At 36.6% G+C, this 18,253-nt stretch overlaps 1 protein-coding gene across 4 annotated transcripts in view; it reads left to right on the top strand.

Moving 5' to 3' along the window:
* Positions 1-5,074: 5,074 nt before the first annotated feature.
* Positions 5,075-18,253, top strand: part of EML5 (EMAP like 5) — a 190,976-nt gene continuing 177,797 nt past the window's right edge. For 2 of the 4 annotated variants that reach the window (XM_069092388.1, XM_069092392.1), the window contains exon 1: positions 5,075-5,519. In XM_069092388.1, coding sequence (XP_068948489.1) covers positions 5,323-5,519 — 197 coding nt within the window. In that variant the 5' untranslated portion in view covers positions 5,075-5,322. Of the gene's footprint in view, positions 5,520-17,098; positions 17,229-17,321; positions 17,988-18,253 lie in introns of those variants that run through there. The other 2 variants (XM_069092391.1, XM_069092390.1) reach the window with 2 other exon arrangements.

Genomic DNA, 18,253 nt, shown 5'->3' with positions numbered 1-18,253 from the left:
ATCTGGTCCTAGAAATGTTAGCAGTAGCAATTAGAGAAGAAAAAGAAATCAAAACTACTTGAGACAATAAGTAAATTTGGCAAAGTTGCAGGATATAAAACAAACCCACAGAAATCCTCGGCATTCCTATATATTTCCAATGAAATTCAACAGCAAGAGATAGAAAAAGAAATCCCATTTAAAGTTACTGTAGACATTATAAAATATTTGGGAATCTACCAGCCAAAACAAACCCAGGACCTCTATGACCACAACTACAAAACACTTTTCATACAAATAAAGTCAGATCTAACTAATTGGAAAAAAATCAATTGCTCATGGCTGGGTCGATCTAATATAATAAAAATGACAATTTTACCTAAATTAAATTATATATTTAGTTCCATACCAATTAATTTACCAAAAAAAAACTACTTTATACAGCTAGAAAAAATAGTAACAAAATTCATTTGGAAGAATAAACAGTCCAGAATATCAAGGGAATTAATGAAAAGAAATGCTAGGGAAGGTGGACTAGTTATACCAGATTTCAATCTGTATTATAAAGCAGCCCTCATCAAAACTACTTGGTACTGGCTGAGGAATAGAGGAGTGGATCAATGCAATAGATTAGTATAATGGGAATGCAAATTTGGAAGATCTTCCCTGCCCCTAGGCTAAAATGCACCTGAAGCCTGGGGAGGGAGGCTTGTTTTTCAGTAGATACTTTTTGATTGGCCAGTGGGTCAATAAGGTTGTTACATTCTCTGAGCCCGGAGAAGGCTATATAAGCCCTAATGTGTAGCTTTGTTTTGGGACTCACTTTGAGAAGTGTTCTGTGATTTGATCTGAATTCTGGGAAGCCGTTGTTGAGAGTCTCCCGGCTTTGAAAAACCCAGATGTGGAAACCCAGATGTTGACTGGGTATGGATGTAATGGTTGGACAATTTGGAAATCTGTCTACTTGATCTGTTTCTGTCTTGATAATTCTGCCTGTATACTTTGGAGTTCAGGGTGTTGACCTTTTCCCCTGAACAAGGTAAACGATATATGTCTGACTGATTAAAGTGAGCTTGTTAACCCATTTTGAGTTGCTTTCCTTTATCAAAGCAGATCCAAGAACCTGTATGGGCAGCAAACCCTGAGGACTCGCTTGGGGTGCTTGCTGCTACAATTAGGCACACGAGATTCAGAAGTCAACGACTATAGTAATCTATTGTTTGATAAACCCCCAGACCCTGGTTTTTGGGATAAGAACTCACTATTTGACAAAAACTGCTGGGAAAACTGGAATTTAGTATGGCAGAAACTGGGCATAGACCATTATCTAACACCATATATACCAAAATCAAGTCTAAATGGGTGCATGATCTAGGTATAAAGGTTGATACTGTAAGCAGTCTTGTAAAACAAGGAATAGTTTACCTGTCAGACTTGTGGAGAGGGAAAGACTTTATGACTAAACAAGAATTAAAGAACATTATAAAATGTAAAATGGATAATTTTGAGAACATGAAATTGAAAAGCTTCTGTACAAACAAAGCCAATGTAATCAAGATTAAGAGGGAGGTGAGAAATTGGGAAAGAATCTTTACAACCTATATCTCTGACAAAGGACTCATTTCTAAAATATGCAGAGAATTGAGTCAACTTTATAAGAATACAAGTCATTCCCCAATTGATAAATAGTCAAAGGATATGAACAGACAATTTTCAGAGAAAGAAATTAAAGATATCTATAAGCACATGAAGAAATGCTCTAAATCACTATTGATTAGAGAAATGTAAATCAAAACAACTCTGAGGTACCACATCTCACCACTCAGATTAGCTAAGATGACAAAATAGGAAAATGATAAATGCTGGAGAGTATGTGGGCAAATTGGAACACTAATGCATTGGTGGTGGAGTTGTGAACTGATCCAGCCTTTCTGGAGAGCAATCTGGAATTATGCCCATAGGGCTATAAATACTTTCATATCCTTTGACCCAACAATACCACTCCTAGGGTTATATCCCAAAGAGATCATAGAAATGGGAGAAAGACCCATATGTACAAAAGTGTTTATAGCAGCTCTTTTTGTTGTGTCAGATTAGGTATTCTTTTTTTTGGTAACCCCTCCACAGTATCTAGTTTACTGACACATACATAATTGCTAAACAACTGACTTATCTTGACATATGATTAAGCTTAGAATGATAAAATGCAGGTTTTAACAAATTCTCTCTTTATCATAACATGGACATTAGAAATATGTAAAACTATCTTATATATAACAGCATCAGATTTCAAAAATTGTCCTCACAGATAGGTAGCATTAACTCCATGTGGTCAAGTGTTAGGACCATGTAGTGTATGTGTTGAGAGTCACAAAGCAGAATGTTAATTCTGCTACAAAAACTAGATTTTTCACAGAATTAATATTCATAATAAAACAGTTATTAATATACATTTAAATTTACTCATTTCAACATGTTATTGCCACATGCAAACAAGATTTCATTTAGTACTCACAAAAACCCTGGGAAGTAGGTGCTATTATTATCTCCATTTTCACAGATGAGGAAACTGAGGCCAACAGAGATTAAGTTATTTACCAGGGTCACTCACCTAGTAAGTGTATGAGACAGGATTTTAATTCAGGTTTTCCTTACAGTAGCACTGTACCACTTAGCATTGCCTTCTTTTACATTACTCACAATGCCTACCATTGTGTTGGTCACAATGACATTGTGAAAATATTCAATACATAGCTGTTTATTGAGTTTTTAAAATGAACTCACATATCTGGGATAGATGGCACCATACCAGGAGCTAAAGCTTCTAAAAATAGATGTTGAAATTAACTATTTGGCTCAAAAGTATTTTCCTTTAAGTTCTGCTTTGAGAAATGATTTTTCCATACATCTTTATTTGCATTATTCTCAAAGAATACAGATGGTGGAAGAAAAGTTTGCTTAAAATATCTACCATTAGTAATTAAAATAATTGTACTAAGTTGCCTGGGTAATAATTTATTTTGTTGTCCCTTGGTAACTAGTCACAGATGGTTAATTTTCTAGTCATCTCTGTCTCTTCAACTATCTCTCATAGTCTTAAACTCTGAGTGAAGATAGTTTAATTAAGTATTGCTTTGTTCCACAACTCCCTCTTTGAGCCTTTAAAGTTGACCATGGAAAATTTGATAATGGAAAAATAAATGACTTAAAGCAGTTATTAATCTGATCATTTAAACATGTATCATGGGACCCAAAAGATACTATGCAGAGAATTATGAAACTTTATAACAAGATGTTTTTTTTCAGTCATTTATAACACATTGAAATAACATGTTATCAGATGTCAATTATTTCAAAATTGTTAATTAATCTATTCTGAGTTCACTTTTTAAATATCAAATAATGAACAAATAGAAATTTCTTTCTCTTCCTCTATCCTCAGCTGGGGATTTCAAGGAACTCATTAGAGTGTAAACAAACACACCCTTATTTTTAAAACCTTCAGGAGTGTTTCCTATGGAGCTTCTCTCCTAAGCATTTATTCCCTGAGCAACATATCCTATGTGGACAAACAAAATTTTTAAATGTTATATTTCTTAGTCCCTGGGGTTATTTTAGCTTTAGTTAGATTTAAAAATGTTAGAATTTTAGCCATAAAATCATATCCCTAAAGTTTTTGATGGCTTATAGAGATGTATACTGATAGACTGCCAAATACATAAATGTTTCCTATTTAAAAAATCCATTGCACTTAATAGGTAGTGCAATTAGAGATCTTAAATTATTTTTAAAAGTATTAGTGAATACTTTTAAATAAATGTTATCTGATTACATGTTATTTCAAAGTTATACATTATAGCCTATGAAGTTGGAAAACTTAGGAAAAGAATAAAATAAAGTGAATTATTCAAAGATACACTGAAAAACCAAAACATTTACTCCAAAGAGGTCTTGGTTCTAAGAGTACAACATTCGAGTTCTTACTGTACTCCTACAACCTAGAAGATGCCTCCTACGACTTGAGGAAGACTTCAATAAAGTCTCAAACTGCCAAGATTTTTGTTTTGATCTGATAATAGTTTTGTTTATATAGAAATCGGATATAACGCGTAATCTTATGGCCCAAATTCTAGTTTCAGCTCTGACGTCAGGCATCAGTTAAAGCAGCAGGAAGTCTGCTTCCCCAATCCGTAATTTAAGAGACAAGGCAATGAATTTTGTGTCAATCTGAAAAAAGATAATCCCCTACCTCCTCCTCCTCCTAAAAATAAGGAAAATTCTTTATAAACCCAAGGGGGTAGTTGGGGGGGGGGTGTGTGACTAAACATAAAAAAGTTATACACATGCAGAAGTCCAACTGTGATTCAAGGAGAACTAAAAGACACGCGGGTGGGTAGCTGGGAGAAAGGTATAGCATTCTTTCCCTTAATCCTCTTAGCCATTTCCACCTAGCGGTCCAGACCAAGTCTGAAAGTCTCATCCAGTGTGAAGGTGGAGGGGGGGGTTCTCCTACTTCCGCCCCACCACCCCAAGCCTTTCAGCATCCGCCTTAGGCCACCTGGTGCTGAGAACCCGCGGCGGGGCGGGGGGGGGGAGGAAGGGGGGGTCGGGAAGCCTTAGCTGGGAAGGAAACTGGGAAACGAGCGCGCGCGCCAGGGAATCAAGAGCAGCTCGGAGACTTCGTTCCCGGGCTCTTAGCTCCGGTTGGGTGGAGGTGCGACGCACGAGGCATCTGGGAGGAGGGGCAAGGCCAAGGTTGAGACTCGCCTGGCACGCGCAGGAGCCTGGTCCAGGATAGGATCGGAGGTGGGGGGGGTGGAGGTGGAGGAGTCTAGTTTGGCTCTCGAGCGCCCCGCAGCTCCGTGGTGGAAGAGGAGGGGGATGGGGGCGGAGAGGGCGAGCCGGTGCATCTGCGCTGGCGCGTGGGGGCGCGGAAAGGCGGCGGGGGTTGAGGGGCGGGGATGTGAAGTCGTGCGCGAGCGGCTTCTCTCCAAGCTTCGAGGCACCCGGCGGGCTGCGCGAGGCGCGGACCCGCGGGGCGGTGACGAGGCTGAGGGGGCGGAGGCCGCCGCGGGGCACGAGCCGCTCCGCCTACCGCCTCCTCGGCGCTGAAGGCTGGGAAGGGGGAATAAAAATAAAATAATAATAAAACAACAACAAACACGCCGTGCGGACAGCAGGCCCGTGCCCCCTCCCCCAACCCCTTCTTTCCGGCATGAGCATCTCCCTCCTCGCCTCTGAGCACTGAGGAGGAGTCCCGCTCGGCCGGCCAGAGATGCCCCAGCCGGAGGCGGCTTAGCGGGCGCGGGCTCCGGACCGAGGAGCCCCCGGGCGGGCCTGGAGATGGCGGCCCGGAGCGCCCCGAACTGCCACCTGCGGCTGGAGTGGGTGTACGGCTACCGCGGCCACCAGTGCCGCAACAACCTCTACTACACCGCCGCCAAGGAGATCGTCTACTTCGTGGCCGGGGTCGGCGTCGTGTACAGCCCCCGCGAGCACCGGCAGAAGTTCTATCGGGGCCACAGCGACGACATCATCAGGTACAGCCGCGCCACTTCTCCCCTTTCCCCGGCGTTAACTGCCTGCAACCCCCCCCCCCCCATTTCTTCACCCCGCCTAGAGCAGTTGTGTCTTGGACCCCTCCAATGCAGAAAATACTAAGGAAACTAATCATGTTGAAACAAAGCTCTAATTCCCCCTTGCCTTTCCCCTCTCATCCAAGTTCCCGGACTCTCAGGTCAAGACCCTCCTGTCCTGGAACTTGTGCTTTCGTCAGCTCTATTCCCAGGTTTTCCTTTGACTCTTGGAAAATAACCTTCCTTAGAAACAGCCCCCTTTGAGTGTTGTAAGCTCCGTTTTCCCTCACTCTCTCTTTCCAGGCTCTCCTTTGAGTCGTAGGCAGCCACTTGGTTCATTTTCTTTGATTCCCTGTCATTGGTCAAAATAATAAAGAAAGAAAAAAAAAAGCAGAAGTAGCATCTGATAACATTTTATTCCATTCCATGAAAACACCCAGCTATTTCTAATGAGATACATCTTAATGTAACAGGGTACCAGAAAACTCCGTCGCCTACTGGCAAATTAAAAAAAAAAATACATGATGCTTTAGAACTGGGAATGTTGTGTCACTATAGTGGCAGAGTGGAGGTCACTAACCATTTGGGCATAGTTATTATTAGATAACTTCAAGGAAACATCAAGTCCATTTTGACTTAGAAATTAGCAATGATTTTGACCTGTAGGAAATTCTTTTTAAAATAAAGAATCCCCATATAATTTCACTACATTTTTTTTTTGCTCTGTTGTCATGAAATAAGTCCTAAGATTTTTTTTAAAAAATTCTAATAGTAACTCCTTTTATATTTTTCTTTTTCCTTGCCAAATAAAGTACCTCTCTTTAGTGAATTCTCTTCTTTTGGATAATAGTATATATGAAATAATGATTTTGTGTGTGAGTGTGTGTGTGTGCGAGAGAGAACAGATAGACTTCTGTGGTAACCAAAGATTTAACAGCAATGCAGACTAGACCATTGACAATGCACTTAAGTGCTTTTCAAAGGGGATATACTTTTTTTTAAAAGCATGTTTGCTACATTTGTGCCATGGTGGAAGATTTGTGTTGTTGGGTTGGATCTACCTCTTTGCTTCTTTTTAATTCAGAAGAGGTAGGGAGAGGTAGACTCATCTTTCATTTGAGCAAGGGATCTGGTACTTTCAATACTGCTACAGATACTAAAGTCCTTCAGTTGCCTTTTTATATATGTAAAAGAGAGAAGAAATTAATAGAAGGAAAGAAAAGACTATGAGAATAGCTTTCATTTGATAAGGAAGGAATCGTCCTGGAAAACTCTTCCGTTGTTCTTTTTCTTTTCTTTTCTCTTTTTTTAGGCTGCAGTGTAAATTGTCTGTTTAGGAAGGAAAATGAAGTCATGACATTTTTTTCTGAAAATAGTATGATGGTATTCAGTATTACAGATTTATGACAAGTGTCCAAGCTGCTATAAAACTCAAAATCAATATATCAATTTAAATAATATACTACATAGAAAATAGAGAAGTTTGCGCATAGTGTTTTTGTTATTTTTCTTTCAACCTTGCTCCTCCTGTCCCCCTTGCTTGACTCTGATTCATGTAACCTTAATTGAGGCACCATGACAGATGCTTAATCTATTAGCAGAAATTTAGGTAGGTGGGATAAGGGGGAAATGCAAGTTTTTTGGTAGTGAAGCCATATATGTGGTGGCTAACCAAAAGCAGATGGTTTCAAGGCCTCGTAGAGGTGAAACTTGTTGGAGAGAAACTCATTTGCCTTTTTTATGGAAGTAATGATTATTGGATCATTTGAATCTACTATGACAGTAATACATTTTGCTTTCCTTTGGGGGAGAGAAGTACAAATATTATACATCCATTATCAAAAATTTTAAGGCATAAAGTAAGCTTTTCTTTTTGCCATGTTATAACTAACTCTGATTTTATGCAGTATACTTATCAAAAATATATCCAAGCAAAATAGAATGAAGGATGTGGAAATTTGATATTGTAGTAAAGTTTTAATCTTCTAGCATCCTGAAAGGGATGGAATAACTTTCATTTAATATTTAGGTTCTAAAAAAAATACAGCCATACATAGAAATTAGCCATAATGCTCTAGAAATTTCATTGGTACTAGAGGTGGCAGAATGATCTCTGTGCTAAAGGCAAAAAGCAATTAGGACATGTAAATAGGGCAAATATTAATAATTGAATTTGGATTGCATATTTCTATCTAAATGTATAAGCTACAAAAAATTGATATTTTGGCAATTCTACACAAGGAACTCTATGTTTTTATAATTGTGAGGCACAGTAGAAAACAACAATGCAGTGCTACAATTTAACCAAAAACAAACATCCCTCCTTGATCTTATGGTAGTAATTGATACTAGTTTTTCTTCATATTTAGATAAAGTTGTGGTAGAAATATTAGAGGTTATCTAGTCCAACTACATTTTACACAGGAAAAAATGGAGGTATAGAGAAGTTAAATGATTTGTCCAAGGTCACTTAGGTTGCAGTTTTCAAAACAGTGCTTCCCAGGTCTTCTGATTCTAAATCCAGCTCTTCTTTTACTGAATCATGATGCCTTTCATTTGTATGCAATTTAAATTGCTTTTTGGGGGGTTAAGTTGGACTTTAATCCAAAGTGATTCCAAAACATAGTGTAGTGGAAAGAATCTTTGGAGTCTGAGGACTAGTGTTCAAATCCTGACTCTAATGCTTCCTCCCTATATAATCTTGGGTAAATCATTTTATCAATCTAGGTTTCAGTTTCCTCATATGTAAAATGAGATTGGGTTAGATCGCCTTTAAAGCTCTTTCTAGGCTTTTATGTCCATGATCCAATGTTCTAATTCTCCTCTATCACTTTCTTTTTATTTGAAGATCTCACTGTTATAGAAGAGATAAAGATTGATGTATGATCTTTAGTTATTTGTATATTGAATTTATATGTAATATCACCCTGTCTAATAGGAGGTGGTGCCACATTTCTTAAAGTTATGTTTCAGTGTGTTCTAAAGAACTTGTCTTCTAAGTCCTATTTATGGTTTCCCCTACCTCCCTCTTGGTCCAGATCCCTCAGTCTCATGTAACCTAGGAAATCGAAGTTGTACCAAGGATATCTTTAATACTGGCTATACTCCATCGTCACCAATGACGTCCCCCTGTTATTTTCTTTTCCTTAAATGTTGTTGCATTAGTCTCATAATAAAATGGCTAAAGAGGTTGACTATAATAATCTGCTAGAGGGCTAAGACACTGTCATATCCTGCTCATTAAAAAAAAAAATCATGCCTTTGTCTAGTTGAGAGCATGAAGGTGTGTTGATACCAAATCTTCCTGCTAATTCTTGAAGAACACACTGGCTTTTTTTTTTTAATTTAGGTTTTGTTTTTTTTATCTGTATCCACCAGGATGTTATTCATATGCTTTGCTTTTTAAGAAACAGAAACTGGTAACAGTTTTTTCCATTGAACACCATTGGCCATGTGAAATTTATTGTGATACATGGTGTTAAGTGACTTCATGGAATGAACCATGAGCTACTGATATGTAAATTTTGTTTTAAATCTTCTTTATTGTCAATTGAGAGACCAATACCTGTGCAACCTACCTATGAGAAGCCACATTGAAAAATGTGATTGAAGGGGCCTCGAAGAATTGATAGCCACCAATGGAAGAGTAATTTAAGAGTATATGTTATGGTGGATCGGAAGCTTGTATTTTGGGATTGGTTATAATATTTTAATAAAGCACAGATATTTTGTCATCAGTTTTTCAGAAATGTTTCATTTGAACTGTGTAACGTAAGGTAGCCACATTTATATATTGAGGTAAAATATTTTTTTAGATACAATTATAGTCAATTAAAAAATTTTCTATTTAGTGTCCCACAGTTTTGTCATGTCTGACCTCTCATAAGTTTTACCTAAGAATTGAATATTTTACAATAAAAAAAATTGTAGGTATTCAGAATGATGTAGTAAAAGAATACTATTCAAGTCACATTCTTGCCACTTTATTACTTATATGACCTTGGATTAGTAATCTCTCTGGACCTCAGTGACCTTTTCTATAAAATGAAAAAATTGAATTAAATGACCGCTAATGGACCTCCTAGCTCTAAATCCTATAATATTTTATTTCAAGATTTAACAAATTATATTTGGTTCTTTCTGTTAAACTAATTTGCTGTGTAAAAAAGAACTAGAAGACACAGGTTCTGCCCTTGAGGATTTTTGCAGATCACAGATTGTTTTAGGATAGGCAGTATTTTGAGGTTCAGCTCTGCCTTGTTGTCTTTGGTAATGGCAGAAGTATATCTCTTTTCACAGTAGCTGTGTTCCTTAAAGGTTTTTTGTAAATTGAACTATTATAAATCTGATAATAATTTAAAAGTAGACAAATTAATGGGGAAAGAGCACTGGATTTGGAATTGTGAGAAAGGCTGGGTTTAAATTCTGGCCCTATTATTTAGAACTTTTCTCAAGTCATTTCCTTTTTTTAAGACTCAGTTGTCTTATCTGTGATGGTGAAGAATTATATTTGATGACCCTTCACATCCTGTGCAGCTCCAGATTCTATAATCTTGTGTTCTTCTTCAGATTGAGGACAACAGCTTTTCAGGATTTGAGATGAGCTCCTTTAGATCTAGTTTGTTCTGCCTTGAAGTTCCAAATGCACACTTGTCTGTTGTCATTATGTATCTCCTCCCAGTCTTAAAATATGCATATCTACAATTTCTGCCAGGTATGTTTATTTTGGGAAATGTTCATATTTTATATCCTCTGCCTCCCAATTCTAGTACCATACTGGAATTCTTTGAAAGGGATATGTGTACCCAGAAACAGTATCACAACAATCTCGGATTACATAGGTTTAATAAACTGCCCCTCACTAATTAGGAGCTAAGTTTACTTAAGTTTAGTAGAGTGTTTAATGGTAATCCAGTAACTTTGTAAGATTCATGTAATGTATCTTCAGAAACAACAGATTGCTTTGCAGCGTATCAGGGTGAAAACTACTGGAGTGCTAGCAGGTTTTGAAATGAATAGATGCATTTCTTGTTGAAGAGAGTTAATAAATTGAGGAAAATGGAGCAAATTGACATTGTCACTTATTAATGTTATTTTAAACACATCAATATGGGTTGTTTGAGTTTAATCTTTTTTTTTTTACTTTTCATTGTAATAATACATTTCCACAAACTTGATTGCATGCTTGAATAATACGGAGGACTGTTTAAACAGTTTTTTGCAAGTAGTCCAAAAACATAATTTATGTACAGAAAGTAAATAGCACAGTAAGAAAAAAATTGTATTCAGGGACTAATATGAACTCAGTATCAGTAATTTTAGTATTTTTCTTCAACCTTTGATTTCATTTTCTGGATTTAAAAATGATATTAAATTTGATACATTTTAGCATTTAGCTTCAGAAGTAGAAAAATGTTATTTTCTCAGGTTTATTAAACTTATTTGTATGTAGTTGATTTGATCTTCCTTGATAAGGATGAAATGTAGCACAGTCACATTCAATTATTGTTAACCATGAACTTGTATCTTTAAATTCAGTTACTTGCATTGCAATTTTCTTTTTCCTTCTTAATAAAACTGTTAACAAGTAGTTTGTGCATTGTTATTTTTTATTCCCTTTTTGGAAGTATTAACAAGAGGGTAAATATCTTTACTAAGAGAGAAAGATAAACCTGGAGAATCTTAAGTAATTTATAAACTTCATAATCAGTTTTTTAGTAATTGAGAGTTAGTTGTACTGATAAAAAGAAGTTTTTAGTATTACATGATCCATAAAATGGCACACTAGTTTTCTGTAAACTCTTGAAATGCCAAAACATCAGACAGAGGAATTATGCAAAAGATCTAGAGATCAAAACTACATCCAGAAAAGAAACCAAATACCACACTATTATGTGGAATAACATTGTCAAATGAAGTACTTAAAGCTTCTTCTCTGTGTGTCAAAAATAATTAGCATAAGTACCTTCAAAGACTTGTATTTCAGTGTTCAACTGTGGATATCCCTCCCTTGTCCTTCCACAACAGTGGTTCAGCCTGAATACCACTTACCCAACAAGAATCGGAAGACAGTAATTTTACCCAGCCACATAGAGTAAAAAGAGAGCAGTGGGAGAGGAGAAGAACTGGAAATGGACAGTGTAGGGAACAGCACAAAATTCACTATGGGGGAATGATTTCCATGTCTTTTTCTTTAAAAAATATTCTCATAATCTGTGTTGCAGTGTGGCCTTCTGAGATGTAAGTGGGGGAAGGATAGAGGGGGATATTTGGACAATGTAAAAAAATCAATAAAATTTATTTTAAGAAAGAGTTTCCATATCTGAAAGAAGCTGGGTGTTGAAAACCTATTTGGTACCAACATTTTTTTTCTCTTTTCAATAACATCAATTTTACTCTAGGCAGGGACCAGGATCACGTTCTCTTTCCAACTCAAGGTTGAAGATGCATAGCATTTTGGGATTGGGCAGGGAGAAGGGAGGACAGGAAGAATGAGGAAGGAAACCAAAGACCAAGTAACTTGGAATATAAGAAAAATACTGAAGGACCAAAATGTCAAGGGAAAATATCTGGATAAAAACTTAGTTCGTTAAGCAGGCAAACCAGCAGAGTAATATGAAAACACAAAGAGAAATGAGTAAAAATGCAAAGAGAGGCCAGAGCACAATGAACAAGCATTATACAATGAAGGTAAATTACTCAAAAATTTTTATTACTCAAAAATCATCTTTGGTGGGGAAAATTGTACAGTGGGAACTTGCCTTAATAGGGAGATAGAAAGTAAGAGAGGGATGGGACCTAGAGATGTACCCCTTTCTAGTCCATAGTTATATAGAAAAAGAATTTAATTTTTGTAGTCTTTCAATTAGAGGATGGGTTTTGGGAGATTAGGATTAAATCAGTGGGTGGAGGGAATGTCTCATTTCACAGGAAAGGAAAGTATGTACTAATGAATGTTTCCATGGGTATGTGTGTAGGTATATATATACATATAATTGTATATATTATATATATATATATATTATATATAAATATATATGTAGGTATATATAGTATATACACATGTACAATAACATATATTATATGTGTTTATATTACACACACATCCATACATATGTACACATATACATATTCTGTGTGTGTATATATACATATATGTATATATGCTTATAGAGAGATACCTTATAACAGACTTTGTGTAAAGGGACTGTATGCTAGGAGATAAGCTTCTTTGAGAAATTGATGTACCTCCCAGGACTGTATTCCACCATAGGAAAGTGAAAATATGCATATCCAAAGATTTGTTAGCACACAATGGTGGGAGTGAGGTGGGGGTGGGACATAGAAGAAGAAGTAAGACAACTTTGAGATAAGAGTGGTGGATGATCATGATGAGGGTAGGGGAATAGGACCATACCTTATGACTTGGGACACACCGTATGATTCCTCCCACATGACACTGCTTCCATTTGAGGCTATTTTCTTACAGATTTAGTATTTCTAAGAGTGAGGCATAGTAGAAAATAAGGGAGGGGAGAGGATAAGCACTACTAATTCAATAAAATAGAAAAGATGATAGAGGGAGTTCAGATTTGGTACTGTAGAGAGAGTTTAAATTTGGTACTCCAAATACTTTAGCCTTGTGAGGGATACAGAAAGAACTAAGAAGCAGGTAAGGAAACAAGCCAGCCTATGAGCTAAAGAATAGAATTGAGAATAGATTAAAAGGGGAGAAAAATAAGAAGTTAAAATTGCTTAGAAAAGAGTGCCATAAAAGAATATTATGTAAACTAAAAATTTGAGGGAGGAGAGGAAAGATTTTGTACCATATACTTGGTGAATGGGAAATGGAAAAACTCAAAAGTGATGGTGTAGGAGGACAATAAAAAAAATAAAAAGATAAATTAATAACTTAAGTATATGCAAAGGCTAGGGCAGGTGAATTAGGATAGGACATGTAAATTGAAGAGGGGTGGGAGGAGAACCTGTTAGAAACTGGAATATACCTTTTATTAAATTATATTTTTTGCAGTCAGCAAAATCTGACTTTCTCCCTCTTATCCCCCCCAGTTGAGAATGAAAAAAAAATAAAGCCTTGGGGACGCTAGGTGGCGCAGTAAAGAGCATTGGCTCTGGAGTCAGGAGGACCTGAGTTCAAATGCGACCACAGACACTTGACACTTACTAGCTAAGTGACCTTGGGCAAATCAGTTAACTCCAATTGCCCTACCTTCCCCCCTCCAAAAAGCAAAATCTAAAATAAAAAAAGTAAAGCCTTTGTTACAAACATATAGCCAAGCAAAATAAATTCTGCATTTTCCAGGGCTAAACATAATGTCTTTTTTGCAAACTGAGTCACTTACTTGTCCATAAGGAGATGGGTAGAATGTATTAGCCCTCTGGAATCACGTTTGGTCATTATGCTGATCACGGTTTCTGATTCTTTCTAAGTTATTTGTACTATATTTGTTCTCTAGGTTCTATTCACTATGCATTAATTCATACAAGTCTTCCCAGGTTTCTCTGAAACCTTCCCCTTCATTACTTGTAGCATAATAGTATTATATCACATTTATATACCATAACTTGTTCAGCCTTTCTCCAGCTGATAGGCATTCCCTCATATTCCCATTCTTTCTCATCTCAACAAAAGCTGCAAGTATTTTTATACATCCTTTGTTTTGTTTAGGACTAATTCTTCTCTAAATTCCTTAATCTACCCTCCTAATTCCTGATTTTCCCCTTTCCCTACAATTTCCCTATTAAGTGAAATGTATTTCTATACACAACTCTGTTTCCTTCCCTCCTTTGACAAGTTCAGGTGAGAATGAGGTTCAAGTGTCAACCACTCCTCTACCTCCTCCTATATTTTCTATAGATATCTACTTGTAAACCCTAATTATGTGAGAGAATTTCCCCCTAACCTTCCTTTCACTAACTCTCCTCCCTATTCCCAATATATTTTTCTTCCCCTTTCTTTCCAATCTTCTCTTAATATCATCAACATATAATATAACTACTCAGAGGCCTTCTGTCTAATTAGACTCCCTCTACGACCCCTGATGATGTTGGGGTTCAGAGGGGACACATGTTATCATCTCCTTATATTAGAGCTGTTTATTCTTGGTTAGTCCCTTACAATTGTTCATTTGTGTTTACCTTTTTATGTTTCTTCTCTTAACTTCTGTATTTGAACCTCAAAGTTTCTCTACAATTCTGGTCTTTTCATTAGGAATGCTTGGAAGTCCTTTATTTCCTAACAATTCAGGTTTTTCCCCCTGTAGCATTATGCTAATTTTTTGCTAGGTAAATTTATTAGCCCATAATCCTTTGCTTTCTGAAATATCATGTTATAAACTCTCCACTCCTTAAAGTGAAAGCTGCTAAATTGTGTGTTATCCTGACTGTGGCTAACTACTTACTGTACTAAGTCTAAGTTGTGTTACTCTTTTAAGTGAAGCTCCTTAAAATAGAAGATGGTATCTTTCAAAATTATAGGTAGTATGGAGATCTTAAATAAAGACTGGAGAAGGTCATAGAAGAGTAGATGTCCATTGGATTGGATGAATTAATATATCCAGCTCTTGGGACTGTGACTCAATCTAACCATTCTGAAAAACAATTTAGATATATATATATATGAAAGATATTAGAAAGTCCATACCCATTGACTTAGAGATCCCATTGCCAGGTCTATAGCTCAGGAGCAAAGACAGAAACAAAGGTTCCATACTAAAAACATTCACAGTAGTGTTGGAAATGACTAAACACGTTTTAGTGTTTGAATGTAATGAAATATGATAAATGTGAAAAGTTTTAGACACATGAGGATTATATAAACTGCCAGAGAGTGAAATCTTCAGAGTCAAGGAAACAACTTAAAATTGATTAGAATATAAATGGAAAAGACAATAAAATAAAACTGACCAAGGTGTAATTATAATGAATGATATTGGTCACTGAAAACAGTTGAGAAAATGTATTTCTTTCCCTTTATTTCAGAGGTGGGGACCGTGAGTGTGGAATATTGCATATACTATCAATTGTCAGTCAGTCAATAAAGAGGTAGTCAGTAAACATTTATTAAGTGCCTAATGTGCTAGATACTGTGTAAGGACTGGGGATATAAAAAAAGGTAATAGATAGTCCCTGCTCTCAAAGAGCTCAAAATATATTGGGGAAGATAACGCAAACTAATATATACAAGCAAGCTATATGCAGAATAAATAGGATGCAATTAAGAGAAGGTAGGCATTAAAATTAATGGAGGTTGAGGAAAGTTTCCTATAGAAGATGGGATTTTAATTGGGAAGTAAATCCAGGGAAGTCAGTAGGTGGAGGTGAAGAGCAAAAGCATTCCAGGGTTGGAGGATACCCAGAGAAAATTCCCAGAGTTCAGAGATCAAGTGTCTTGTTCATGAAATGGGCAGGAAGCCCGTGTCGCTACATCAAAAAGTACATGTAAAGGAGTAAGGTATAAGAAATAAAGGAGAGGGCTAGGTTATAAAGGGCTTTAAATGCTAAGTGGCATTTTGTACTTGAACCTAGAGGCAGTAGGAAGCCACTTAAGTTTATTATGGGTGTGTGTGTGTGTGTGTGTGTGTGTGTGTGTGTGTGTGTGTGACATAATTAGACCTGTGCTTGAGGAAAATCACTTTAGTGGTCAAAGGCAAGATGAGTTGGAGTGGGGAAAGATATCTTGAGGTAGGCAGGCTATTGCAGTAGTCTAGGTATGAGGTGAGAAGGACCTGTACTAGAGTGGGGGTAGTGTCAGAGGACATTTCCTTTTCTTGTTTAATCATGGTTACAAGGGAATGTTTGCCCTTCTGTCAAGGTGTGGTTCAGGTAAAACCTACATGAAGCCTTTTCTTATTTCCAGTTAGTGCCCTCCCTCCCAAATGAGCTTGTTTTTAAGTGCTATTTGCATTTAATCTTTATATAATTATATATGTGCCTGTCTTCCCTTTTAGAATGTGTGCCCTTTATGAATAAGGATGGTTTCGTTATTGTGTTCTATGCCTAGCTCCTAGCACTGTACTTGGCACTTCATAAATATTCATTGCCTTTATTATTGGCTGATTCTTCTTTGAAGTTCCTTATTTGTTATAGCTTGTTGACTTTCACTGTGTGCCTCTCCATTGTCCCCTGTGATACTAATTTTTAATTATTTAGACTAGGCTTTAGAGAGAGGCTTTATTTAGAGGCAGTATGACTTGTAGACATACTGCAATAGTAGTAGAATATTAGTATTAACAATCTGGACCTGTGTTTCTGGGAGAAGTTTGATGTCATTAAAGGAGCTTTATAGTTTTCTAAAGGTAGCCCAGCCTACTTTTCTCCACTTTTTCAGTTCTGAGACAAACTCACTGTCCAGATGAACTTTCTGATCCAAGTGTATACATACAGATGAACAAGTGCTGTGAAAATTTTCATTTTAATTACTTATTATAATGTGGGATGTAGATACATTTCATCCATTTGGTTTATTTCCTGTGTGAATGGTTAGAACAAATGCCTTTTAAGTAGTTATATATCTCTTCCAGGAGGTTCTGCGATGTTCTGGGGCTTGATGCAACCAGCATGATGTCATCCACAACAGGAGCATCTAGAAGGCCTTATCATCCATAAATCCTTCTTCAGTTCTGATCTCTATGACTGTGGTGAACAACCTTGGTGAGCAAACTTCATCCTGTTTTATGCTTCTCTTGATATTTATGGTCAGAGGGTTGTTTGAATCTTGAATAATTTTTGTTACATTTATGGGAGCAATCTTGTTGAAAGAGAGCCTTTAAGATGATGTTTTGCTGTACCAAGTCAGTTTTTTAAATTAACATAGTTGAACTAGATGGCTTCCAAGGTTCTTTTCAGTTTGGGATCTATAATACTATGATTCTTATTAGTGCAATGAAATCATTTATTCTTTAGATCTTTGTTTTATTAGTTTGTGTGTTAGTAAATAAATGTGTGTTCTACTGTGGAATATCACTTGTAAAAGCCTACTTGTTTCCTATAAATACTTATCATTGAGGATGCTCTTGTTTATTAAGTAATTGTCCTTAAAGGTATATACAGATGGGAAAGTAGGACCAGAGTTTGGTAATTATTGATATTTTCTTGGTCACCTTTTTCAGTATTAATAATCTTTGAGATGTTCACATGTTTGATTTCTTCCCTTATGATACCTTGTGAATTTACATCAGTTAAATGCTCACCGTTATGCTGCCTACAGCCACAGGTCTTTTTTTATGTACACTTGATCTAATCCCGCTGTTTTTGTTCTTTTTAGAGCCATTTCTACTTCCTCTATAAAGCATATCCAGGACTCTGATGTCAGGCTCCAAGTGTGATAGCTCTACTGTCCATGATACCCCTCCAAATTGAGCCATCTTATACTTTAATATTCAGTTACTTCAATGTAAAGGTGGACATAGGGTAAGATAGCAGAAAATATATAAAAAATAATTTCAGAGTAACAAATGAGAAAGGTCAAAATCTTGTAGACTAATACTGAACCTCCACACCTTTTTGTCATGAATACTTTCTTTGAGAAAATAGTGGGTACTTTCTCAAGTAAGAGTTTAGTGTGATATAGTTTAGAATATGAGTATAATATTGGGAGACACCATATGTGACAAGTAGAAAATGTCATCACAAAAAATGAAATTGATTATATTTTAGCAGGCAGTAAATGACTAATT

Source organism: Petaurus breviceps, unplaced genomic scaffold, assembly GCF_028583685.1.
Source record: "Petaurus breviceps papuanus isolate PSGF00001 unplaced genomic scaffold, PetGlider_PUasm1.0 189, whole genome shotgun sequence".
NCBI lineage: Eukaryota > Metazoa > Chordata > Mammalia > Diprotodontia > Petauridae > Petaurus > Petaurus breviceps.
Note: the sequence above shows the minus strand (reverse complement) of the source record. Positions and strands in the feature narration are given on the sequence as shown.